This window comes from Sinocyclocheilus rhinocerous, unplaced genomic scaffold, assembly GCF_001515625.1.
Source record: "Sinocyclocheilus rhinocerous isolate Xijiao unplaced genomic scaffold, SAMN03320098_v1.1 scaffold919, whole genome shotgun sequence".
Lineage (NCBI taxonomy): Eukaryota > Metazoa > Chordata > Actinopteri > Cypriniformes > Cyprinidae > Sinocyclocheilus > Sinocyclocheilus rhinocerous.
In genome coordinates, this window is record NW_015637585.1 from 2,451,828 (window position 1) to 2,479,385 (window position 27,558).

The following is a 27,558-nucleotide window of genomic DNA, read 5'->3' on the forward strand; positions in this document are numbered from 1 at the left end:
TTTTTTTTTTTTTAATAAATAAATGCAGGCTTGGTGAACATAAGTGACTTCTTTCACTTAGAAAAAGTCATACCAGCCCCAAATTTTGAACAACAAAGCAACAAAGCTACAACAAAGCTTCATTTAAAATTCACAGTAAACTGTAGTATTTTGAATTAAGCTTTGTTGTTCTTGTTTTAAGTGTAAATGTAAATTTGTGAGCCTAACATACATTTTAGTAAAGATGTTCAGATATTTTCATTGGGCAACATATGGTGTAAGAAAATTATTTTTTGCAGTGGGAAAAAAACTGTCGATGTTCAAAATGAAAAACATGTTCAAATGAACTTGTCTCAGTAGTGACCCTTGCAGGAACATTCCCCATCGCAATATTTAACCTGGAGTTTGTCCGATCTCACTTTGGAAACATCTTCGTGCAGATGTCTGGACTTGCTGTGATTGTTGCTCTCTTAGGACGTGAATTTTGGCCATGATCGTTTGTGAACAGGAAGAGAGGGACACACACAAGTGATGATTTTAGTTGCATATTGAACTCCCTTTACACTGTTTGTCTTATGGAGTATGTAAAGTGTGAGTTAGATGTCCCATGTGACTTTCACCTTTAACTTTATTGGCAGAGACTGTTATCCAAGATCTAAATGTTCTATAGGTTCTCTATTTTGAATATATTCCAGGTTCAGAAGGTTAATCTCATATGCTGTTGATTGCCATAAACGGTTATTCTGACTCGGCTTTCAGTTTGTGAAACAAAGATTAAACACATTTAATCAATCTCAATCGAATGTGTCAACCTTGGCATTGTTAAAAAATGTGTTGCATGGTTTGTCATTTACAGAATTAGAAAGAGAGGCTGAAATAACTGGGCCTTCAGCCAGTTAATAAACTGTAACCATGGTCACTGCAGTCTTTCATTCTTTAATTAATTCTTTATAGTGTGTCTAATTAGAGAGCTTTAGTGGGAAATGAGTCCAGAGCCCTCTCTATTTAATGCGTTTTAAACCTATCTCCGTAGGTTTGCTGACTCAGTCACGACACTGCCAGCCAGTCCATTAACACACACATTTGTAATTAAATTATTCATTTGACTACTTTGCATGATTGCGAGGTTAATTGGTCTGTAAGGGCTTTGATCAAAAATATTCGTTTCCGAGACTTGTTTATAAGCAGTGGTTGACTTGTGGACCTAATGGACTACATGAGGCACAGATGAGGAAATATGCTTACATTGAAACTTGATTATTTTTGCACATTTAATCATATTTCTTTTGTAGGAATGCTTGGGTTGATGTCGTCAAGTCTACTTGGTTTATACTGAATCAGAGTAACGTTTGAAATGTCATATTCTACTTTTTTGTAGCATTTTAAGTCCACTTCTAATGTTGTTTTTAGTTTTGAATGAACATTTTCTACCCACTTCTGACCTTTTTTATATGGGCTGTTTTTGTTTATATGTAAATGACCCCCATTGTGGTTAATAAACACTGACTTCATATTATTGTTCGGAGGATAAATGTGGGTGGTCATAATGCTAATGTGCTCATAGTTGTGACTGCAAATGATTCAATTAAGCAAACTTGTGTAGAACAGGCAACATTTTGCTTGACATACAAATTAAATAAAAAACAAATAGGTGAAAATAAAGTTAAGTAGTACCTTGCATCTGTGGATAGTTTGGTTATTACCTCACCAAATTGTATGCGGTTTCATACTTACTGGAAACCAAGTGTCTGCATTTTTTCAGCAGTTACTCAGAGAGCCCGTAGTGTGAAGGGTGTCCACACACTTCACACTATGTATTTTTCTAATACATTTAATGTCAGGTATGCATTTTACTCTTTGTATCTCAGTGAGATGTGGAGACAGATGTCTGTATGTTAATGCACTGTGTGTATTGTCTGTCTCAGAAGATCAAAGTGTCTGAGGTTCTGTAATTCTTACAGTTACTATAGTGTTATATGATTTCAACATGAATACCACTGTGCACTTTCAAACTGGTTCAGTTCTCAGTTGTTTGAGAAACAGCATTTTCTTTTCAACAACAGCTGTGTTCTTTCTGGTAATTATCCATGGCTTTAATAGTCCTATAAAGAAGAATAGTCAGATGAAGAGCTTCCCGCTCGAAATGTCACTTGTCTGTTTATATCGAGAATAAACTTAAGCTTTGTTTGGGAACTTTCTATTAAGAATTCTGCAAAAATGCAAGAGTGCGTCGTGCAAACAGCCACTCATTCTTCTCTTTTTGGTTAACAAAAGTTATTCTGTTACTCAGCTAGGAAAGACTGTGTTGTATAATTCTGTGTTGCACATTTCTTGATTGTGTGAAATCATAATCAGTTCCACTAAAATCATGTAGGCTGGGAAACAGTGTCCTCTGCTTTTATTTCCATAGATCCATAGATTTCCATAAATCCTGTTTTCCATTATATGTTTCATTATGCTGGGGGTGAGGAGGTGTGTGTGTGTGTCTGTGTGTGTGTGTGTGCGTGTGTGTTTGTGTCGTGCTGAGCAATTGTGTATTATGTCTATTGATAGTGCAGCAGGGCATGTTCTCAATGCAGGAGTACTATGTACCTACCAATAAACTAGATTAGCAGACAGGAATAGGTTTGGCATCAGGATGCTGAAAAGCAACTGTCATCATGACCGGGAGTTTCAGATGAGACATTATGAGAAGAACTCTACCTGCACACTTCACTTACACGTACACTCAGCCTCTAGATCTGTGCTTCTCTGGTGGGTCACGACCCACAAATGGCTCACAGGGCTTTTCTAATAATGTTACAATCAGAAGTGGAAAAAAAAATAGAAAGTAAATGCAAATAATAGCTTCCAGTAACCATTTAATATGATTATATGGGAGTTATTGTTTGCATTTGCCACCTACTTTTTTCTTGAATATAAAATAAGCTTTATTATTATTTTTATTTTCCTGAATATTTTGTTGTTAATTTCAAATTTAAATCAGATTCATCAAATTTCTTAGCCAGCCAATGTCATATTAATAATTGTGCATTTTGTTTGGCCTATGCAGTTATTGGTAATATTAATGCATATGATAAACCATTATAGTACTAGATTGCAACTTGAAATCTGGATTCTGAAGCAAAACCAGATAAGAACCACTGATGAAGACTGTACATGTTTACAAATGATTTGCAATGCTTTGATTTAAAAAGACAATCACAGATGTAGAAACTCTCACGGAAAGTTGTTGAAAATCAAAAAATGTCAAATAAAAAACGCTTGTTATTAAACCATTATTGATCAACTATTATAGTATTTTGTTAATATTTTCTTTTTAAATTTAAATTTTTGTTTTAGTTTTTGTGATTAGTTTTTTTAAAAAAAATTTTTTATTTTTTTCTATTTAGATTTATTTTTATTTCAGTTTTATTTTAAGTAATTTTAGTACTTTGACTTGGACTTGCTTTATTTCAGTTAGGTGCCAATGTGATATTTCTAATTTTCTATTTTCTTAGTGTATTTTATTTCATCTTTAGTTTGAATATTTTTAGTTGGTTATTTAACAATAAGTCAAGTCAAGTCAAGTTTATTTGTACAGCGCTTTTCACGATACAAATCATTGCAAAGCAACTTTACAGCAAATTAAGTTTCTACAATATTTAGTGGTAGCTTATCAGTGGTGACTGTCAATTAATTAACATATGGCAGAAATGTATGGAAAAATCAATTTAAGACGTAATAAAAAAGACGATGAACACTATTAACAGCAATTATAAAATAATTAAATGTGCAAAATAGCAAAATGTGGTAGTTCTGTATCTTGTTTCAGGGTTGGCATCATCTGAGGTCCTCTGAGGGGTCAAGGCGCTCTGATTGTTTTTGTTGTAGAATACGATAGGGGATATATTCACACGTTATAGAAACGAAAATGATGGTGTATAAAATTGATTTTAAGATAAAAAATTAGACGACAAAGAATTAACTTGACGGAGCTCAAACTCAAAACACACGGCAGCTCAGATTAATTTGAGATGTGTATGAGAAATACAGCTTCATGACACTCTCATGTGTTTTTGGAAAAGTTACTTCAGTGGCTTTTGTGTTTGTGGCTTTGCAATTCAATTAGGCATCTCAGATTGGAAAAAACCTAAAACGGTCCGATCTAAAAATATTTATGAAATCAGTGCTTCCATATGAGGTCATTAATAAGGAACAGAAAAGGTCTGAGTTTGTGCACGTTGGTGCATTTGCAGTGTTGAAATACTTTCCCCAGAACGCCAGTCGAGGTTACGAATCATCTTCTGTGTTTGCGTCAATCTGCACGTGGCCGTTTTTGAAAGGCATCCATGTGCTTTGTCAGGACAAAGTTAGAAAGCCAAGCTGTGAGGTTTGAACCATGTGTGTAGAGCCGTTGTCATTACTGTCCATTAATATCGTCTATATATTTATCTGTCTGTCTAGCTCCTGGCCAACTTGCTATATTTATCTATAGCTTCACGTCTCTAGCTGACTCGTAAGCCCTGGGCAGAGGGTGAAAGGTCACGGCGAGCGTGTGCAGCCTGCCTGCTCCTGATTGTGCTGACTCAAAGGTTAATGGGTCATGTGAGTTTGACCTTTACATTGACATTTATTTCCCCAGTGGACACTTCTGTGCAAAGTGACTTTCAAGGAATTGTATATAGGGAGTGTGTTGTGACATTTAGTCCTCAGCAGGTAGTGAAAGAAAAGTCTGGGACCACCAGTGAAAATGCCTCTGTGATGTATTTTTAATATAATTTGAATGAAACGTTGAGTGAATGATATAAAATGTTGTTTATTTCCAAGTTGAAACAAAAAAATTCCAGAGTTTTTGGCTCCACTGTATGTATAGTTTGTGTGTAGGTTAAAAATGTCTTTGCTTGTGCTATAGAAAACCAGTTTCACCCGTCCTATGGAGCAGCTCTGGCCCGAACCCAGTGCTGGAGGCTTGATTTAGAAATGCCAAACTCTCTCTGTTTGCAGATATGCCTGGGCCAGACCTGTTGGTTAACCCTCTGGTTATGCTAGCTGTCTCTTAGAGAGTTAAGAAGTGAAACAACAATCCAAACAATGTCCAAAATTAAAAACAGTTAGTTGAGCAAATCATATCTGCATTTCCTTTGTCAAAATTGCACTCAGTAAAGAAAATCGATTCCTGTCATGGCAAAGCTGAATTTTCAGCAGCCATTACTTCAGTCTTGAGTGTCACCTGATCCTCCAGAAATCATTCTAATATGGTGATTTGGTGCTCAAAAATGTTTATTATTGTCAGTGTTGAAGTTAATACTGCTTTTTGTGGAAATCATGATCGATTTATTTTCCCGTCTTGAATTCTTCCATGAATAGAGAGTTGAAAAAGAACAGCATTTGTTTTTAATTAGAAATATAATGTATTTAAGGTTTGCTAAATGAAAATATCTAAAAGGTAGTGTATATATAGCACTCAACTTCCAGAGCTACTTCATTACTTTTGTAATTAAAATTTGCTGATTGACAAATCTTTTTTCCAAGTAGTTTTTTTTATATCATTGTTTTTATAACAAATTATCATCATTTGTTTATTCCAGTACACACTGTCACTTGTTCATATTTGGATGTATACAGATCTGATATTTATAATTTGTTTTTTTGTTTTTTTAGGAAATCCAAGAGATCATGCCTGGTGTGGGTCACAGGGAGTCCTGGGACGAGACAGGCAGTGGAGAGAGCAGTGGTGAATGTGATGATGAGGATGGCTGTGAAGGCTCTGGAGAGTCTGTGGCATCTCCCAGTGAGTTAACAAGCAAACTCTAACCTACATCAATACTTTTTAATGGCTAGTTTGTACTGTTTGATGCTGTTCTCTCTGGCATGATTGTCTTACTCGTGAAGGGTTGCTTGTACCTCTGATGAGCAATGAAACAATGTTTTTTTTTTGTTTGGCTGGTTAGCATGACCCAGTTAGCCCCTGCTGGTGGATGGCGTAACTACATCATCTAGTTTAGTTCTAACTCTTGCTCCATTGACAGACCTTCAGAATTAGCCATATCATTTTATCGATTAGCAATTTCATCAATAAATAAATAGATCATTATTTTATTTATTTATTAGTTTAACATTGACCATTTCAAATGCTTGTGGTCATTTTTTTCCGAAAAAAAAAAAAATCGTGAACCGACCATCTTTTCATATTTATGTAAAGCACGAAATGAACATGAATAAACATCAGAAAGTATTTTATTTCAACCATGAAACACACCATTTTTCAAGTTTAAGCCCACCTGAAGTTAATCTACCGTTACTCTCCTGTCTGATTTGTGGTTAAGGCTAGAAGGGATACAGCTGCGGCTACTGGGCATGCACATTTACATATTTTCAGAGCCAACAATATAACGTGAAACCTATTAAAATGGTTTAAAAATGCACATGGCGCCATAGTTTCATCACTTTAGAGTGTCGCAATGACCGTCTTTTTGCAGTAAAGGACCTGTCATAGTTTAATGAGTGGGAAGATGACATGAAGTGACTCGAGGTTAGCTGCAACGTTTTAACATATTATTTAACACTCAGTATTTTAACTTAAGCACTGCAAGCTATGCATACAGCACCGGACATGGACAAATCTGGTACGCAAAACAAGTACTTTAAAGGAATTCCTTAGCTTTATTGCAGTTACTGTGGCAGCCAACAACAACACAGCTTAACCCTCTGCACATTTTTATATTTAGTTATATTGAAAAAGTTTAAATTCAGTCTATCTTTTTAACCCCGTTTTAACATGGATTTCTATGGAGACTGGCCGTAGCTGTCGTGCAAGATAGAGGATAGCAGCGGCGGAACATAATATCCGCGTTCTGATTGGTCAGATCGCCTGTCAATCAAGCTCCCTGCGAACGGTCAATTAACTCAAGTAACTGGCTCAAATATCTCTGTGGAAGATGGAAGATTTCAAATTGCATATTTTTGGAATGCTGCTCCAGCCGAGCAACTGCCCTTGAGATGAATGGGAATGCTAACAGATATTTTTATCCAAGTATTATTCAGGATGTGTTAGGATTAGTAATGTTAGTGTTAGTACTTGCATGGAAAATCATTTTAGGGCCAAATTGATTCCCAGAAGGAACCATGTAGACCTCACAAAAAGCGTCACGATATGTCATCTGTATACTCAGGTGTTGAAATGACCACAGAGACCACCCAGGGGTACAGAGAGATTGAATGTCTCAAACACAGGTGCTGAGGTGGTACCTGCCATTCCATCATTGCTAAAATGACCACTAAATGGCCTCTCTTTTCTGCCCAGAGCCGTAACATATGACCCATGGCTCCACGCCCCCCATCTTTTTCCCGGTGTTCACCATAGACCTCGTCTGTGTAGCATTTCTCTTCTCTCACTTTGAAACCCAATCTTCACTCATCACTAAAACCACCCCGCTGGGCCCTCCGGCAGCCATCTTGCTCTCCTGCACCCATTTCCCCAAATCTGCGGTTAGCGCTCCAGGGTGCCACACATCAAAAACACAGGGTACAGGAAGAAGAGAGGGCGTCCCTTTATCACCAGCTGAAAAACATTCCAGGGTAGACAGAGACAAGGTCAATGAGAGCAAAAGTGTTTGGGAGAAGAGACGAGATATGAAGAATGATATCCATCCATCACTCTGAATTTCTCCAAAGGCCACAGGTCCCACTTTAAAACATCTGACGCCTGTAGCATTGATCGCATCTCTCAGACAGTAAGACCAGCTGTTATGGCAGTGTACTTATCAGATTTGTACCTCAAACATACTGTCTGTGCCTTCAACATCAAAAATGGCAGTTAGAAACAATTTATGTTTCAAAAAGAAACATTTATGATAATGCATGTTTTGTTCATTATGATAATCCAACATGTTCTCACTTCCAACTCGACACATATTGACGCTTGGTCAGGACCCTTTGGCATCCCATTTTAACGCTCAGGATACCCCTTTAGTGTCACTTTTCGACGAGTACTCTATTGCTTTCAATTGTATTCCTTATGCATCAGATCAAGGCACATTTAATTCTTTGCATGAATTTGTAAAAATAGTAATCATTTTATACACATCTATACTTTCATAGATATTTTAGAGCACCTAACCTCACCGCTATCCTAAGCCTAACAGGCAAATGAAAGTACAGTCATGAATATTTATTGCAAAAACGGACAAAAAAAGCAGTATAAAAGTATTACAAACATGTCTTGTTACATTCCAAGTCTTCTGAAGCCATGCGATATTATGCGAAGAACAGATTAAAACGTTTAATTGCTGAAAATGATCCCGCTCAGTCATTCAAAAGATTATGCTTTAAAAGATTATGCCCAAACTTTAGCATGACGCAATCTTTCACAAGACACACAAGAGCCTGGCATTTCACAACCAAAGCTGACGTAACGCTCCTGTTCGCAGCAATTTTTGAATTTGTGCACAGGGTCCGAGCTTCATGGTGGATGAAGATGGTGATCATGTCTGTTCCTCTCTCAAATCAATCGTTTTGCCTCGAAAGACTTGGAATAGTAATACATTTTTGTAAAAAGTAAATTGTGACTGTAGTTGTATCTGCCTTTTATATCCTGTATTTTATCTTGACGAATGGCTAGGGATAGGGGTTGGGTTACATGCTGGAAAATGTGTAAATAGTGTAATGTAATGTAATTAAAATTGTTGTGACTGTGTTTAAATTGAATATCACACCCCAACATATACTGTATGTAATAGCAAAATTGCTAAATTATTAGCCAATATATAAATTAGCATGGCGATAAAATTCCCATGCACTTTGCGCATGTGTTTTGATGCCAGAGTTTTCTTATTTAAAGCATTGGAGTATCCTGCACGCCGAAAAATTACAGTGTGTTAAAAAGTGACACCGAAGGGTCCTGACCGAGCACCAGTATAGGACGAGTTGGGAGTGAGAACAGTCTTCACAAATTAACACAACTTTTGAAACCTAAATACAATCGGCAGAAATAAAAAGCTAAATGTAGGCTATAAACGAACCAAACGATCACATGACTTCAATGTTTGAGGGGAAATTTATTCATACATTTATTGTCCAAAGAGTCCATTCAGAAAAAGCTTGATGGTAGAGTCAGCGTTAATGTGAAGATGCACAATGCTAGAATTGTTATTTAAACAGATCACATGCTGCATTCATTCAATGAATGACAACGACACTACAAATATGCAAATAAGAACGTGAAAGGGAGAGTTCACCCCAAAAAATGAAAATTGTCATAGTTTACTCACCCTTCACTTGTTTCAAACCTGTATGAGTTTCTTTTCTCCATTAAACATGAAAGAAGATACTTTGAAAAATGCTGGTAAACAAACAGTTGACGGTAGCCATTGATTTCCATAGTATTTATTTATTTATTTATTTTCAGGATGAGAACAAGTGGAGGGAGAGTAAATGATGACAAAATTTTCAGTGACAACCCAATAACAACTGTCTCTTTCACCCATGGTTTAGGAATGTACAGTATAAAACGTCAGTTTATGAATACCCAGGATTAATTGTTAAAGGGTTAGTTCACCCAAAAATGAAAATTACCCCATGATTTACTCACCCTCAAGCCATCCTAGGTGTATATGACATTCTTCTTTCAGACAAATCCAATCGGAGTTATGTTAAATAATGTTCAGGCTATTCCATGCTTTATAATGGGAGTGGATGGTAGCCCAAAATTTGAAGTCCAAAAAATTGCACCCATCCATTATAAAAGAAGTCCACACAGCTCCGGGGGGTTAATAAAGGCCTTCTGAAGCGACGCGATGCGTTTGTGTAAGAAAAATATCCATATTTACAACTTTATAAATCTTAATCTCTAGCTTCCGCTAACTGTCGTACGTACGTTCACAAGAGAGTGGCATCCAGCGGATGACGTAGCACGTAGGCAAACGCGGTGACGAACACAGAAGTGACGAACGTGGAAGCGCAGAGGAGAGAGCAAAACAAAACACCGGTCACAAATTAGTAGTTCAAAACAAGGATTTGTAAAGAAAAATGACGGAGGATTTCGATATAAGCCAAGAGGACACTGGTTTTCCTTTGCTGTAAACAAAACTTGTTTCTCGCGAGACTAGCATATTCTCACCCGAGCTTATGCTACGCCTACGTCTTACGTCATCCGCTGGACGCCACTCTCTCATGAACGAGCGTACGACAGTTAGCGGAAGCTAGAGATTAAGTGTGGAAATCATGGGATAATTTTCATTTTTGGGTGAACTATCCCTTTAACCCCGGGTAAATTATGAGGGAAAGTGTGACATGTGAATCAAGAAAACTCAGGACTCCATTTCTTAGGGTTTGGAATGACCCATAATGAACTATTTCTAGTGTGAAAAGGCCTGTTCTGTGATTTGTGATTGATTTTGCCAAGGCTGGTGTGGACAGACAAATTGCTCGTCACTGGAATCATATCACATCATGTAAAGAATCATTCAAACCAAGAATGATAACTTTAATGATAACTATAGAGGATGTTAACATTCTGCTTATTATAAACACACGCTGCAGTTTTGTTGTCTGCTGCTAAAATGTCTTGGCTCTTTAAAATTGGGTGGATTCTGACTGGCGGGAGAAAAAAAATTAGAATCAGATTTATTGTTAAAAATGTGTAGATGTTGTTATAGTTATCATCTTTGGTGTGAACAAGCCTTAAGTGTCAGAGAAAGGGTTGTAAATGATAAAAAAAAAAATTATACTGTTACTAATTTAGTAAGTGGACCTCAGGGAGAAAAATTATTTAATACAAAATGTATAATGTGACACTTAGAGAGCAATTAGAGAGCGAATATGGCAAGTAGAGAAACTGCTGTAGTGTCTACCGCAACAGAACAACTGCAGCAGCAAACAACCGCTCAAGGGCGTAAAGAGTGAGAGAGAAGAGGTCAGCGGGATTAGACCTCCTGTCTTGGAAATGTTTTTTGGTACTGCAGCTACTGCATCTGTTTTTATGCAAGACAAAGCCAACTTCTGCTCTCTCTTGCTTTCCATTTTCCTCTGTTTCTGGTTGCACATGCCAGGCCAAACACATGCCCAGTTTTGCCACGGTGCTTAATGGTAAATATGTAAACGTGTGGAGCGAACAGAAACAGAATGTTCCAGAGCCCACCACACTCTCTCTGCTACTATCATGAGAAGAGCACATACACGTGTTTCTTTATTTATTTACCTCAGAAGTAACTCGACATGAGGGGGGGGGCTTTATGTTGAAGGTGTCTTTTGTTTGAGCACCTGGTCGTAATACTCAAGTGAACCAGCTGACCAAAAGAAATAAGCTGTCTGTTTTTCCTCCAGCTGTCTTCTGGAAGAAGATGCACAGTTCTCAGGGTTAGATGTTATGATAGGTGCTCTGGATGTGTTGTGTGCCAGCAGAAGGTGTTTTGTTAGATTATGTTGAGATTTGCAGATGTGCTCAAGATGTTCGAGAGTTTCGACTTTTGAGAATTTCAACTCTGAGACTCTGAGGGAGCAATGAATTATGTATTTAGGTGACTTTTGTGGTTAACAGCATCATATATCAAACATTATTTATCTATTTATTTATATTTATAGTTTATATTTTATTTATTTATTTAATTTAGATATATATTTTGGGAGATTTCTCTTTCATTACCCACAACATGTAATGGAACTATATCATATAATTATATTTAATTTACATTTCACTATGTCTCATACTGTATGTTTCTCCTAGAATGTCTTTGATAGAAACAACTGAGACACATAATCTGGTCTTCAAAGAAATGAGAAATGAGAGTTCATATCTCTGAAGGCCCGTTCACACTGAGGCTATAAAACTAACAATAACTATATCAGCATCCACACCAAGGCATTAATAATCGGTTTATTATAAGCTCATGCAATTGGCATATGCCATTTTAAATGCTTAAACTCTTTAAAGCAGGATGAATTATGATCATCCATGTTTTTATTGTTCATCAGCTGGGAAAAAAATCATTTTGAAATGATATCGTTCCTCTGTGCCATTATTGTTATAGCTGTGATGTGGATTCTGCTATTCTTTTAAGTTTAGAAATGAATTTTAAAACTATATCTTCATCATTATAGTTATTGTCCTTGGTGTGAACGGGCCTTGACTCTTTGGTCAAATCTGAGCACAGTTTGAGACTGTTTTGAAGTTTGTTGATGTAGTTGTCTTCAAGTCTAAAGACTCTAAACTCTAAAGATTTAAAGGGATAGTTCACCCAAAAATGAAAATGCTGTCATTAATTACTCACACTCATATCGTTCCAAACCAGTAAGAGCTTTGTTAATCTTCGGAACACAAATAATTTATTTATTTATTTATTTTTTTGATGAAATCCGAGAATTTCAGCAACGGAACTACTACGTTCAAGGCCCAGAAAGGTAGTAAGGACGTTGTTAAAATAGTCCATGTGACATCAATGGTTCAATAAAGTAGTTTTTTTTGTTTGTTTTCTTTGCACACAAAAGTATTCTCGTAGCTTCATAAAATTACGGTTGAACCACTGATGTCACATGGACTATTTCAATGATGTCCTTACTACCTTTCTGGGCCTTGAACTTAGTAGTTACATTGCTGTCTATGTAGGGTCAGAAAGCTCTTGGATTCCATCAAAAATATCTTAATTTGTGTTCCGAAGATGAACGAAAGTCTTATGGGTAGGGCTGTGCAAAAAAATCAAATGCGATTTTCATGTGCATCTCGTCAGTAAAAGCCGCTCCTGTGATTAGTAGTAAATCTCTAGCACGTGCTTTCAGATGGAGCGGCATTTACTACACAGAGCCGTAGTTCACTGACAAGCTACACAAAATCACGTTCAAAAATCTTATGGGTTTGGAACGAAATGAGGGTGAGTAATTAATGACAGAATTTTCATTTTTGGCATAAAAACTATCCTTTTAACTCTGTATATACAATCTTATTTTTGACTATGAGAAACAATTGTGATATTAAATAGGTTTTATTTGTGATTTTTCTTTTAAAAATAAGACTCCATTCTGTAGTAGCAGTTGTTTGGAGTCGGAGTCTGATTGCAGTTTTTCACTGTCGCATATAAACTGTTTATCAACACAACTGCATTTTAACTGCAGTCACATCCTCTTCAGCCTCGTATTTCCCTCCCCTCTTTATGACACCATGTCCCGTTCCGTCACGTTCACGCCATTCAAATTCCATGAATCCCATTTCTCACAGGGGTCAGTATTTCACGAGATGGCCTCTCAGTTGACCCCTGAGCCTGTGCCCTTTGGTGCCGTCCTCATGACAATGAGGCATTTAAATGGATGGAGGAATAGTTGGACAAGGCCATGGCACTAGCCCCACGGGCACAGTGTGATTTAAACACTTTAACCTCTGACCCTAGTGTTGTTGATTCATTTGCAGATGTGTTCCACATTGAGGGTGTCAGAACAGGAGCCGAACATTTGGATCATTAAAGGGGTCATATGATGCTATTTTAAAGATCATTATTTTGTGTATTTGGTGTAACAGAATATGTTGACATGCTTTAATGTTCAAAAAACACATTATTTTTCAAATACTGTACATTATTGTAGGTCCTCTATGCCCCGCCTCTCTCAAACGCTTCGTTTTCTACAAAGCCCCCTCCTTTGACAAGCGCAGTCCGCTCTGATTGCCAGGTATGTTTACACATACGAGGAATTTGTTTTTGTGACAGAAGCTTCCACAGTGTAACAGAATGACAGTGACCGAACAAAAAACACAGATAATAAAAAATAAAAAATAGAAGAATAGAAGTAAATAAGGAATAAAAATATATAAATCGACAATTTAGCACTGAAACACAGTGTCTCCCTGACATGGCTGCATCAATACGACTGCTGTTCCTGAAACCACGCCCTCACAGTTTGATATGAGCAGGGTCCAGAGGTTACGCTCTGAGCTCTATTTTATCAGTGGATTTGGCTGACATTGCAAACACAGACACCATGTTATTTTTTTGTCCTGTAATGTTCAGGCTTAGAAGAAGCAGATATTCATGGCGGTATCACATGCCCTGTATCATAACGAGGCCAAACAGCTGTTCTGCTACATTTATCAGCATTGCCATGTTTTTACAGTGATACCATCTTCCTGCTCCTTGGAAGTACACTTTAAAGTCAGCATGAACTCAAAACTGACCTGTAGATTTTTTCAACACATGTTCCAGGTCTTATTGTGAGCATTTAAACAGTTTTCCCTGTCTTTTGTAATCATTCAGCAATTGAAATAACTTATTTATTTTATTTGTTTAGTTAACAGGGACATTGTACATTAATAAAACATTCCTGTAAATGTGCTAGACATACAGAAATGTTACAAGTCACCCTAAAAAAAATATATGATTAGAATGCATGCTAAAAGATACATAACACAATCCATAAAACAGTCTATTAATAAAAACAATCAATAGAATAGCACAAATAAAAAAAACCTTTAACTACTTTTTCAGCTGTAGTCACGCATAAAGTCAGTTGGTTTTAATATTAATATGAAAACAGTATTACTGTTAAAACATTTTAATTGTTATTTAAGCATTTTAATATTAACAATATTATTAAAAATAATATAATTTTAATATTAATGTTAACAATTTAAAAATATCATTATAAATATCGATTCCAATGTTATTAATATAAAATATATAATAGAAGTGTAATATTTAAATATTAAATGTAAAAAGATTATCATTACCATTCATATTAATAGCAATATCAATGTTATTAATATTTATATAAAATAATAATATTATACAATTTAATGTTTAAAAACTGATGTTAAAATATTATTTAAAATTTTAACATTACCATAGCAGTATAATTGAAACATAATTATTACCATATATATTCATATAAATGTTATTAATTTTCATATAAACTATGCTGTTGCAATATTAATATTTAACACATTTTCAAAAATGTTAACAACCATTTTAAGATATTTGCTACCATTTATATTAATATTAACATATTTATTACCATTTATATTAATAATATTAATATCAATGTTGCTAATAGTTTTAAATTACTAAAGTAAAATAAGCATTAAATTAATAAAAATGTTGTTAATTGCTACCATTGTAATACTTTGAGATGAGGCAAAAATCTTCAGCCTGGCTCACATTTAAGTATGCCTCCACTGTGGTATGAAATGACAACTTTTAATGATCCAGTCAATTCCTCTTAAATTCCGTTTTTTCCCCCTTTTTTTTCTTGTTGGACATCATGTTTCACTTGGAAACATTATGCATTACAGAAGCAAAATGGGTCGCGAAAGCTGTTCATCCTTCGTTTATTGTCTAACCATAGAATATATTCCTGAATTAATATATTTTTTGGTCCTGCAAACATTCCTATCAAACAATTCTAGGCCGAAACTTAAGAGTCTTCTGTAATAGTTGTGTTTATCAATACGAAATCACAACCATAACCAACCCCTGAATTTAGAGTTGATAGCTTAACCCCAGACCTGAACCTGAATTAAAAGAAATGCTCTTGTCTTTCTTGGGTAAATCACATTAAGCGTGTGGATACAGTGATGCTAACATGTCAGGCGGCACCTAGTGTTGTGATTTTGTGGTGTTGTGATTGATTCTCAGCGAAAACACAGCAGATCCACCAGACAGAAGAACACATTGCTCTTTATTTACCCTCCTAATCCTGGTGTTTAGTATTCCGTGAGTGGCGAGGCGTCTCTTGTTTAATGGAGTTTTGTTTGTGTTGCGCAGGAACGGATGCCAGATTTCAGAGCCGTCACTGATTTATAACTTCAGTGGAATTTGTGGATGAGCTCCAGCCAAAGCTTAACGTCCACCACCACTGACACACCACCAGTTTAGCAGTTATTGGATAACCGCTAAGCATGACGTGATGAGAAATGTTTCATAACATGATCAGAGAGGGTCAACGTGTACTTTAGATACGTAGCTCTGCTGTTCTTCCACTAGACAACCAAGGTTCAGAGTTAGCTACTGAGGACTGCTTTCAGCTTTTTATTCTTGAGCAGGATTCCACCAGCTGAATTTTCCAAGAAGCAGTACGGCAAACATATTCAACGAGTCAAAGTGCCTTGTTCTCTTCACTATCCCCAGTCCACAAGTCATTCCGCCTGTCTGGTCGCTTTTCAACTGTTTTATTACTTTGTTGGGCCAAAAGAAGGCCGGCGGCCATTTCGAACAGCTCATTATTGCTGATCACTCTTCATGTTGTCTTTGTTTATGGGCTTGACTATTTGGCTACCATGGCAGAAGATGGATTGTGGGATGTTTTCAGCTCAGAGTTCCTGCTTTCTCTCTCTCTCTCGCTCTGGTACTCTCCTCTCCTCCAAAATACCAATTTTCTTCCCTCGGTAACCAAAGCTGGGAAAGCAGAACTCCATCTAAATGGCTGTGGGCTTGGATGGGACACATGGGGATTCCGGAATCTTTGGGGTATCTTAGCAACCGGCGCTAATGTGGCAACAGCGGTTCCGAGAGGGACTCAGAAACTGGATGTGGAAGAAGGGAATGATTTTTGATGTTTTGGACAAGCTGAAATGAGATGGCATAGGAAGTGGTTTGGACAAGGAAGATTTCTGGACATTTATATTTGTGACCCTGGACCACAAAACCAGTCATGAGTAGCACGGGTATATTTGTAGCAATAGCCAACAATACATTGTATGGGTCAAAATTATCGATTTTTCTTTTATGCCAAAAATCATTAGGATATGTTCCATGAAGATTTTTCGTAAATTTCTTACCGTAATATATCAAAAGTTAATTTCTGATTAGTAATATGCATTGCTACGAGCTTCATTTGGACAACTTTAAAGGCAATTATTTAATTTTTTTGCTCCCTCAAATTCCAGATTTTCTAATAGTTTTTCTCGACCAAATATTGTCCTATCCTAACAAACCTTACATCAATGGAAACTTATTTATTCAGCTTTCAGATGATGTATAAAAAAAATATATAAAGAAATTTACCCTTATGACTGGTTTTGTGGTCCAGGGTCACATTTATCATTTACTTTCTTTACTTTCTCTATGTTTTTGCATTGAGAGGAACAAAGTAAGACTGGTTTAACAGCATAAAATGGCATTTTCAGCAAACAATTATCAATTTACCCCAGGGCTCTACAAGGAAAACACAATTATAAGAGAAGTTCAGAATGATTAGAAAGGGTTTATTCTCAGCAGGAAACAAGCAAACTTTGTTTATGGGCTTGACTATTTGGCTACCATGGCAGAAGATGGATTGTGGGATGTTTTCAGCTCAGAGTTCCTGCTTTCTCTCTCTCTCTCGCTCTGGTACTCTCCTCTCCTCCAAAATACCAATTTTCTTCCCTCGGTAACCAAAGCTGGGAAAGCAGAACTCCATCTAAATGGCTGTGGGCTTGGATGGGGCACATGGGGATTCCGGAATCTTTGGGGTATCTTAGCAACCGGCGCTAATGTGGCAACAGCGGTTCCGAGAGGGACTCAGAAACTGGATGTGGAAGAAGGGAATGATTTTTGATGTTTTGGACAAGCTGAAATGAGATGGCATAGGAAGTGGTTTGGACAAGGAAGATTTCTGGACATTTATATTTGTGACCCTGGACCACAAAACCAGTCATGAGTAGCACGGGTATATTTGTAGCAATAGCCAACAATACATTGTATGGGTCAAAATTATCGATTTTTCTTTTATGCCAAAAATCATTAGGATATGTTCCATGAAGATTTTTCGTAAATTTCTTACCGTAATATATCAAAAGTTAATTTCTGATTAGTAATATGCATTGCTACGAGCTTCATTTGGACAACTTTAAAGGCAATTATTTAATTTTTTTGCTCCCTCAAATTCCAGATTTTCTAATAGTTTTTCTCGACCAAATATTGTCCTATCCTAACAAACCTTACATCAATGGAAACTTATTTATTCAGCTTTCAGATGATGTATAAAAAAAATATATAAAGAAATTTACCCTTATGACTGGTTTTGTGGTCCAGGGTCACATTTATTCATTCAGCAGATTCTTTTATCTAATGTGGCTTACAAATAAGGAAAATCACAAGCAATTTTTTCTAGTAAAGATACAGCCGTTCCTGTGTAACTGTAGGCAATAATAAACAGCATTCAGAAACATTGACACATTACTGAATTGTATAATAAATTTGAATTGAATAGCAAACAGGAGGCAATTTAAATTTAAATGGACAAAATAGATTTAAAATAAATTGTGTATGACTCTTGTAAAATTAAGTTTATCAAGGTTTTTATTTTATTTATTTTTTTTAACATGTGTGCAAAGTTTCAAATGTTTTTGAGCATGTTAAGGGCCCCAAAAACATTAAACAAAATAAAATAAATATAGCTGCAAGCAGCGATGACGGGCCCAAGCCCTCGGCGCCACTGCCACGTCTGTTTATTTATTTATTTTAGTTGTAGTTATATGCCTTATATGCATTAAAAATAGATAAATTTCTCTATCCTAAATTTAATTGTTGCCGTTTAAATTCAAACTCCTTGAGAAGAAACTTTTTATAAAATGTCTTCCTAATGGACTGCATACTTTGTCTTAACAGATGGTGAGATGCTTTTTGCCTCCTATGTTGTGTGTGATGTGACGGGTGGCTTTGTTTCTGACTGAACTACATCAATGTCAGGCTCCATCCATCACAGAAAGCAGCAAGTGTGTGTATTTGTGTCTAGGTACTTGAGTTTTGTGTGTCCTAACCTGTTTGTGTGTGTGCGTCTTCCTCCTAACTCAGGTCACCTTCAGCTGCCACCTTCACACATCACCAGTGTATCGCTGTCTTGCTTATCGATTCCTCCTCCAGCAGCGGCGTTCGGCTCAGAGCTGGTGTCGGCTGCCGTGATTGACACCAGCTAACTGATAGGCTAACCCACTCTCTCCCTTCCCACTTCTGATCCGCCCCACGCCTACTAATTGCAGTAAAGGCCAAGTTTCTATGACAACCTTATTTACGTGATTGTGCCGTTGATGGGCTCGGCGCTCAGTCAAAAGACATGAAGAAAAGCATGCGCTGATGTCTCCAAAGATTTCTGAAGACTGCTATCATCCTGTCAGTCTACAGTAAAGTTCAGTGGGAATTTAGCCTGTTGCAACTTGGTTCAAAGTGCCTTTCAGGTTCAGCCTATATGCATATATTTTCTTGGCTGTTTTCTCCTATACCTGTAAATCCAGATAGAACTAGCTTCTGATGGGAGATAGATGGTCAAAGCTGGTCATTTATCACCATTAGCTGGTCCAAGTGGATCTAGATAGTTAGTTTGTGGACCTGGTGGCTTCCTTTTGTATGTATTTTGCTAATTAATAACTGCGGGAACACACTTCCTCATCTCTTGTGTGCATCTAGTAGTCCAGGGTAGAACTGCAGTGAAGATATTTGCAGTTTGAAATAATTAAAAAAAAAATTTTTTATGCATGCTGTCACAAGTGGCAAGGGTATTGTATATATTATCATGTATGTATATCTTCCTATACATACTTTTGAAGAACACTGTATATGAAAATCTACTATATAAACATGCATATGTATTTAAAAAATAAATACAAAATAATAGTAATTTACCACTTATTTAAAACGCGCTTTACATATATTTTTTTAAATAATCATAAAATAATCACATCAGATGCATAAGAAATAAAATAACAATAAAAGAAACATATAAAAAAGATAAATTGGAAGGAAGGAAGGAAAATAAGATGATAATGATGATGAATAACTTATTGTTCATTATTATTATTATTATTATTATTATTATATTGGATATTCATACAATAGTTATTTTTAAATACAGTTCTCTTCAAATGTCAAATATTTGGAAACTCATTGGTAACAATGCATATCTTTATAGCTTTTATGATTGATGAATAAATAAAATACTAAGTAAATATATTAAATACTATTTGGTGAGCAATTTTGTAAAATATTGAAACCCAGCAATGTCTAAATGTAAATATGACTCTATTTTTTCACATACTGACTCGTTTGGTTTATCGTGTCATCCTGTGCTAGATCAGTTTTATAAGGTCTGTTCTCCAGAAATGTATTTAGTTGGTTAGTTACTTGTAGGGACTGAGAATAGGGGATCATAATTTGCTGTTGTCCAGGCTTTCCATTGTTGTGTTGTTTTTGTAGGAGGATAAAAAAAATGAAAGATAATATATACCCTTCATTTTCAGGTTGCAAGTGATTATTTTTTATATATTAACAGGCTCCTCTACATTACGCCTTAGCATAATAATTTTTTTTTGAAGAGCGACAAGGTCTCAGATCAGCCTGAAAGGCCACTGGATGTGGCCCACTTGTGACTTCTATTTAATCATAATTTTCCTTGTCTGGGAAAGTGCTTAGTCCTGTTCCCAAGTGAACAATTTAACGGCTCTTTAATTAGCCCAGACTGTGAATGAGATCCCACAGCGAGCTTAATGACCAATGAGCCCCTTAATGACCAGTGAGCCCTCTCAATTACACATACACACCTGTCTTCTTCTTGTCTACAAAATATAGAAATATGACAAAAAAAAAACTAAACCAAAAATGTACCATGACATCTGTTTTTTTGGTACAGTGTTGTTTTGTGTTAGCAGCACTATGTTATGGTAAAGCTGTAATTGGCTAATAGCTTTTAGCAGAACAATGTCAATAATGCTAATTTGATTAGGCGCTTACTGTACAAACACTTTCTAAATAAATTCCACTGTAGGCACACTAATTTAAAATGTAGTTTAATCATGATAGACACTACTGTCACACCTATTACTGACTGTTTTTTTGATACATAAAGCAAATTTTGTTAATGTACAAACACAGTCCTGTAAAATGCATGTATTGTAAATTGGCCCTCGTTGTGTGGCACATAAAGGCTCTTCCTGCAATCTAAAACGTGCAAACTCAGGTTAACTAAAGAATCGGATGCTACAGTCTGGCACATCTCATGTACAACACACTGACATGCTGACGTGGGCATGCAGTTGCACTGGTGCATTTTGCAGGATAGTCAGAATCATTAGTGTTATGTGATGATGTGTAGTCACGCTCTGAGAGCCTGACTTCCTCCTGTTGAGTCAGAAAGTCTGCTTTTTTGACAGAAGTGCTGACCACTGTCATTTGTGCATTAAAAAAACACGTCAGCGTAAATGTTCCACAAGAAAATAGTGCATTGACGCATCATTTTCTAGCTCTGTGTCTCTAAATCGTGCCTCAGAATTATGCATGACCCTGGTATGGTCTTGGTCAATCATGATTGCACATATATTAGCTTGTGCATCATGACACATTGTGCCTGGTTTCATGTCAGTGTTCAGTAATGTTAAAAACCTTTTGTTCTTTCATATATCATAGCTGATGACAACTCAAAATGTATAAATGTGCACACAAGTACAAATAAGATTTGAGAGCTAGGAGGATTGAAAGTGTAAAGGTATTATTTTATTGTTTATATATAAGATAAAATTTTAGCTGTTTAATTTGCTATGGACAAAATGCTCAATGGTAGTTGTTACACTAAATTTGTTAACTTTATTTTTCATCATAAAATGCTATTAAACACATATTATGTAATTTGTAACTCCACTGAGGTGGAGTTTTCACTTCTCAAAATAAAAAATAAAAAAAGAAATGAAGCCATTTAATTATTTTGTGATGTATACGCAAGTTTGGGGTCAGTAATTTTTTAATATATATATATATTTGAAATATGTCTCTTATACTTTTGATAAAAAATACAGTAAAAACAGTAATATTGTGAAATATTTATTGCGGTTTACAATAACTCTTTTCTATTGCAATATATTTTAAAATGTAATTTATTCTTGTGATGCAAAGCTGAATTATAAGCATCATTACTCCAACCTTCAGTGTCACATGATCCTTCAGAAATCATTCTAATTTGCTGCTCAAGAAACATTTCTTATTATCAATGTTGAACTCGAGAAAATTGTAGCTCTCCAAAAATAAATAAATAAATAAATAAATAGTTCCTTGTACTGCAGGTGCGTAGAGCCAGTAGGATATTTGAAAATGAGCAAGAGGGTGGCTAACCGCACACTGATCCACTCAAGACTAAAAAGTCTACAAAAACATATTTTTAATTTTTATAAATTGCATTGTGCAAAAGTGCAAAGTGCATGTGAATTAAAAAAAATGGACACGAGCAAGCAAACGTTTCAGCACATTGCTATCTTCAGTGCTCACTTAACAAACAACAGTCACCCTTTTTAAGTAGGTCAACAATTAAAGACAATCAGCTGAATTCAATTATCTCAGGTAAACCTCAATTAATCACAAGCAGAATTCCAAGAAAGTTTGATCATTCACATATTTAGCAGAAATTTACAAGTATACAACTTCAAAGAATGACCAAACATTACAAATACAACAAACACAGCAGGAGAGAGAGAAGATGCAATTTATAAAAATTAAAAATATGTTTTTGTAGACTTTTTAGTCTTGAGTGGATCAGTGTGTGGTTAGCCACCTTCTTGCTCATTATTATCAATGTTGGAAACAGTTGTGCTGCTTCATGTTTTTGTGGACAATGATAGAAATCGTAAAGAAATTCTGATAGAAGTTTGATAGAAATCTTTGGTAACACTATAAATGGACAATGTTAATAGTAAATTGTACTAACGATGTTGACAATTGAAGTAAACTAATGAGAGTATGAAACGTGTGTTTTAAAAGAGCAATTTTATATTGTCAATCCATAGAGCCAGATTTGCCCATAGTTGAAGAAACACCTTCAAATGGTGTTAGAAGACTTGACCAGTTTAATGGTGCTGCTTTATTAGCCTTTCTGGATTTTGACAGCCACATGAGGGTTACAGAATTACAGAACATATTTCTTTAAGGCGGTGTGGAGGGCCACCCTTTCCTAAAGACTTGTTGAGTCTCTGCTGTGGATCTCAAATGAAAGCAGACCAGGAAATTGCTAAGACTGCTTGCAATATCCGTCCTAACTGAGTCCACATCTGTCAAACAGGCCAGGCCAAGGGTCTTCCCCTTAAAATCACGACAGACAGTGAAAACAACTGTTCAAATTAACAGCATCTCTTCTAGGCTAGCTCAATCCCATCAGCCATTACCGCACCAGATAATGAAACAACCACCACCTTCTCTTTCTCACTCATTGTTGGTCATCTTTGCATAAAGCGTAAAGGTACATGCGTGCAGGGCCGAGAGACCCAGGCGTAATCCACGGGATTGTGACCTAAGCTCGATAAGGCGGATGAGAGCTGCCCATATCCTGGACACAGCCCTGAATGTTCCCGGAATGTTCCCCTTCAGGCAGCCGCCGCAGCTGGGAAGCACCTTCTCAGAACTTGTGGATTATAGAGGAAAAACAACGGCTGGGTTTGAGAAAAACTCTCTCCCACCGCACAAACACGCACAGAACGCTCAAAATCCCACAAGCCTCCATGTATGTTTTTGTTTCCCTAAAGAAAGCAGGAGTTTGGGATGGCTCGTTGTGGATGAAGAGTGTTGTTTTGATGTTTGAAATATCTACGTCCCATTAGCGGCCTAACTTTCCTCTGCTGTGATGTTCTCCGGGTTTATCCAGAAACACACTCTCGAACGCAAACATTGGGATTCGAGTGTTTGCCCACAAAGAGAAATGTTTATATGGCGTGTGAGTGATGGATCTGCTCTGGGTTCGTGACACAGTTGTGTTGAACTTCACCATGTTTTGTGGATTTGAACAAACCCCTAGCCATAAGCATTAAACTTTGGGGCGTAACACGATCTGCGCCGTTTATGGACATGGTACCTCAAATCATGCGGCTTTTTGGGAAGAGGTACTATTACTATCCTAAGTGCTTCTCATTTGCTGTATTTTTCCTCACTCATCGCTATAGTCCTGAGGTCTGTCTGGGGAGTTTATGATGTGCTAATCTAATGAGATGGCTCCCTGCAGACTGTTTAATATCTCTTAAATGGAGAGATAACCTCAGGTCAAAAATTCTTGTATTTTAGGGAAGCTTCCTCCACACTTTCACACTCGTACAGCCTTCACAGGAATATACACATGGCACATTAGTTTTACTCACGCTTATTGAAAGTCTGGACTCATCTTTGGTTATGTCCTGTACTTTCTACCTGATGTTTGCTTGGAAAATGAACTGCCAAACATCACATCCTTCCACAGCCAGGCTATTGCTTATGGGATAAATGTGTCGTTTTAAGTTTACATGTTTACATATTAAATACATATTTAAGTGTTTATTTTATTACATGCTATTTGCAACTATGGATTTCAATCTGTAAAGACCATTTTCTCCAAATTAGTTTTTTTCCTACACTGAGTCAGAAATCTTCACTTCAGTAGCACATACATGCATTAAACAATTTAGTTTTATTCCTGTCTATATTCTGAAGAGATTTTTAAGTATTAAACGCCTCATTAATATAAGATCTTATCCCTACATTTTATTTTATTTTATTTTATTTTTATGTATTAAACGCCTCATTAATATAAGATCTTATCCCTACATTTTATTTTATTTTATTTTATTTTTATGTATTAAACGCCTCATTAATATAAGATCTTATCCCTACATTTTATTTTATTTTTATGGCAGTTATTTTTATTTTTTTTATAGTTTTATAGTTTACTGTATGGAGTGAAAAAAGGAAATATCTAAAACCTTTTACTGTAATATGCCATCAAAATGAAATGTCTTTATTCAATGTTCAGATTTCTGTTCTTGTAATGTTTGCAAAATAGTGCATATATAATTTCTTAATGCCTTATTACCATATTTTACTTAACACTCCATATATAAGGATCCATATTGCAATACCATAATGATTATCGGCTGGTATTATAGGTTTTATTTTTAACTAGATATTGTATAATTAATTGTGCATTTTCATTTTTCCTATTTTTAAATACAGATTTTTTTTTTGCATCAATTAATGGTCACCTAAATGGTCACCTTAATTTTAATGGTCACAAATAATTTAATAACACTGTTTAATGTAATCTTTAGGAAATATCAAAATGAATATCACATTTTTATACTGTAAATTATATTGTTGTGATGCTTCATTTTACTTAAAATTATTGATTTTAATTTTAAGTATTTTATTTAATGTATTTAGTCAAATAGTATTAGCAATGTATTAGTCATCAGTCAAAATGTTTATATTGGTGCATTCCTAATAATTATGGCATAATTATCACAATTAACCAAACATGAAAAAGTTCCTCTGCTGCTGATTATATATTTTTTCCTTCTCCCTATTTATAATTTTTTTTGCAGCAACTTTTGCAGACGTCCATTGCACATGAATCCAGACCTATCTAGTCATAAAGATATAAAGATAGAATTTAGGCAGTTTGATGTGTGCAGTGTATTTTGCAGTGTATACAGCTTCAGTGATTACAGTATTTATTTGTGAGAGTCAAGAACAGTGAGCGAGCACTGGACTGCAGGGCTCAAACCGTCACATGAAACTTTGTTGATTGTAATGAAATGGGAGTGTCCGTCATATTGCTCACTTTCGGTGTACAATTTATGAAATACTTGCCTAACAGTGTAGTTTTTCTTGCTGCTAAGTGGGTCAGTGTAAAGTTGACCACTGTCTTTTTCAGTGATTGCAGCAATGCTGTGTTTGTGCGTGTGGGTGTTGTTTTTGTGACCTCTGCTAGTGGTTTAGTCCTCCTACATGTAGCTCTGACCCAGTCTGACCGCATCCCTATGGAGAGGACTGTGTCTACGTTTACAGAAGTCATTGTGAATACAACATTTCTCTCTCGCTCACTCACACTCACACTCAAGACATCCTTCACTGGAATCTATAAAAGCTTATGCAGCTGCATATGTCTAGAGTTTGAGGTCTGACAGCAGTCTATCTATCTATCTATCTGTCTATCTGTCTGTCTGTCTGTCTGAGATGTCATTGAGTCAGTTTTGTAATATCATATTCCCATAGTCCATTTTAATCAGACTTCAATTACTTAATATTTTTGGCAATTAAAGTTGTATTTTAGCTTATGCTAATTTGGAAAATTATAAATATGTCTATTATATAAACTGTAATAGACCAAATTTTAACCAAATGTCTATGTGTTTTGGAAAAAAAAGTCATTTATTTGTATAGTGCTTTTCACAATACATATGCAATACATATTTCTTTAAAAAAAATGAATAATTGTATTGAGCAAGGATGCATTGAATTGATCGGGAGTGACAGCAAAGACATTTATATTGTTATAAAAAATGTATATTTCAAATAAAATTCTGTTCTTTTGAACTTTCACAAAATATGCTTAAAAATATTAAGCAGCACAGCTATTTATAACATCGATAATAAGAAGAAATATTTCTTGAGCACCAAATCAGCATATTATGTTACACTGACGGCTGGAGTAATAACTGCTGAAAATTCAGCTTTGCCATCACAGAAATAAATTATATTCTAAAATTTATGAATATAGAAAACAATTATTTCACAATACTGCTGTTTGTCCTGTATTTTGATCACAGCCTTAGTGAGCACAAATGACTTCTTTCAAAAACATAAAAAAATAAATAAAAATCTTACAAACCCCAGACTTTTGAATGTTATTGTATGTTTCATTGTCAACAGCTTAATTGTAATAGTTTTATCATCAATAGTATGCAATTTAGCTAAGATAGTGTTTAATAATGATGGTCGCAGGCTGTAATGAGCATGTACAAGGAAAAAGTTCCTGGATTTTCCAAAGTTAGTTGCATGCCATTAAAAATACTTCAGATGTTTTGTTTAAGTAAATGAGGTCTGTACATCTGTATATATTTCTCTCTATGAGATTTAAGAATTACCCATGAATAAACATCATGTAAAGACATGGTTGGACATTTTACATCGCCTCTTTTTCTTAGCCAAGTGTTTCTTAGCTAGAATAAGCTGCAGGGTGGATCAGACTTTATTCTGTACAAAACCTGTACACAAAGTGCATCCACGGGGCAGTGTTAAATAAACAACTTCATACTTTGATAATTCAATTGAAATGTTTTTTTTTTGTTTTACCTCTGTGTCTCTTCTTCTTTATAGCCTTTATTCATCTGTCTTTCCTCTCCACTCTGTCTCTCTCGTTGGCCTTTATTATGCTTCTGCTGAATGCTCTTTATCAGAGCTGCTCTATAAAGGTGGATTGCCAGGCAACAGAAGGTCATCCTCCTGTTTAAATGGTCACTGTGGCTGCAGTCTGAATAGAATAAACAGAACTGAATAAACAAATCCGTGTGAAATATGCTCATTATAGCTCGTAAGGACAGTCAGTGATGGAAAACACCTTCACACCTCCTTATAAGGGGCCTTTGTTATTGTCGCTGATAAATTCATTCAATTTAGCAGAAAAGTGGAGTTTTTTTTTTTTTTAAGCATTTAGACCTGAATTCTTCACTACAAGAAGTTGTACAGTTGTCTTTTTGCAGTTATCTTTCCTAGCTGAATGAACCATTTATAATGCATAAAATTAAATTTTAACAATTAACAAATTATAACAATTATTTACATGCAAACTACACCTATGTAAATAATATGTATTTATTTATTTTAATTGGCAGCATGCCACAAATGCTGTCCATAAAGGTATGATGTT

At 35.7% G+C, this 27,558-nt stretch overlaps 1 protein-coding gene across 3 annotated transcripts in view; it reads left to right on the forward strand.

Moving 5' to 3' along the window:
* gpc5c (glypican 5c) overlaps nucleotides 1-27,558 on the forward strand; it is a 146,710-nt gene that overhangs the window by 112,323 nt on the left and 6,829 nt on the right. For 2 of the 3 annotated variants that reach the window (XM_016564279.1, XM_016564281.1), the window contains one exon: nucleotides 5,623-5,752. In XM_016564279.1, coding sequence (XP_016419765.1) covers nucleotides 5,623-5,752 — 130 coding nt within the window. Of the gene's footprint in view, nucleotides 1-5,622; nucleotides 5,753-18,710; nucleotides 18,893-27,558 lie in introns of those variants that run through there. The other variant, XM_016564280.1, reaches the window with a different exon arrangement.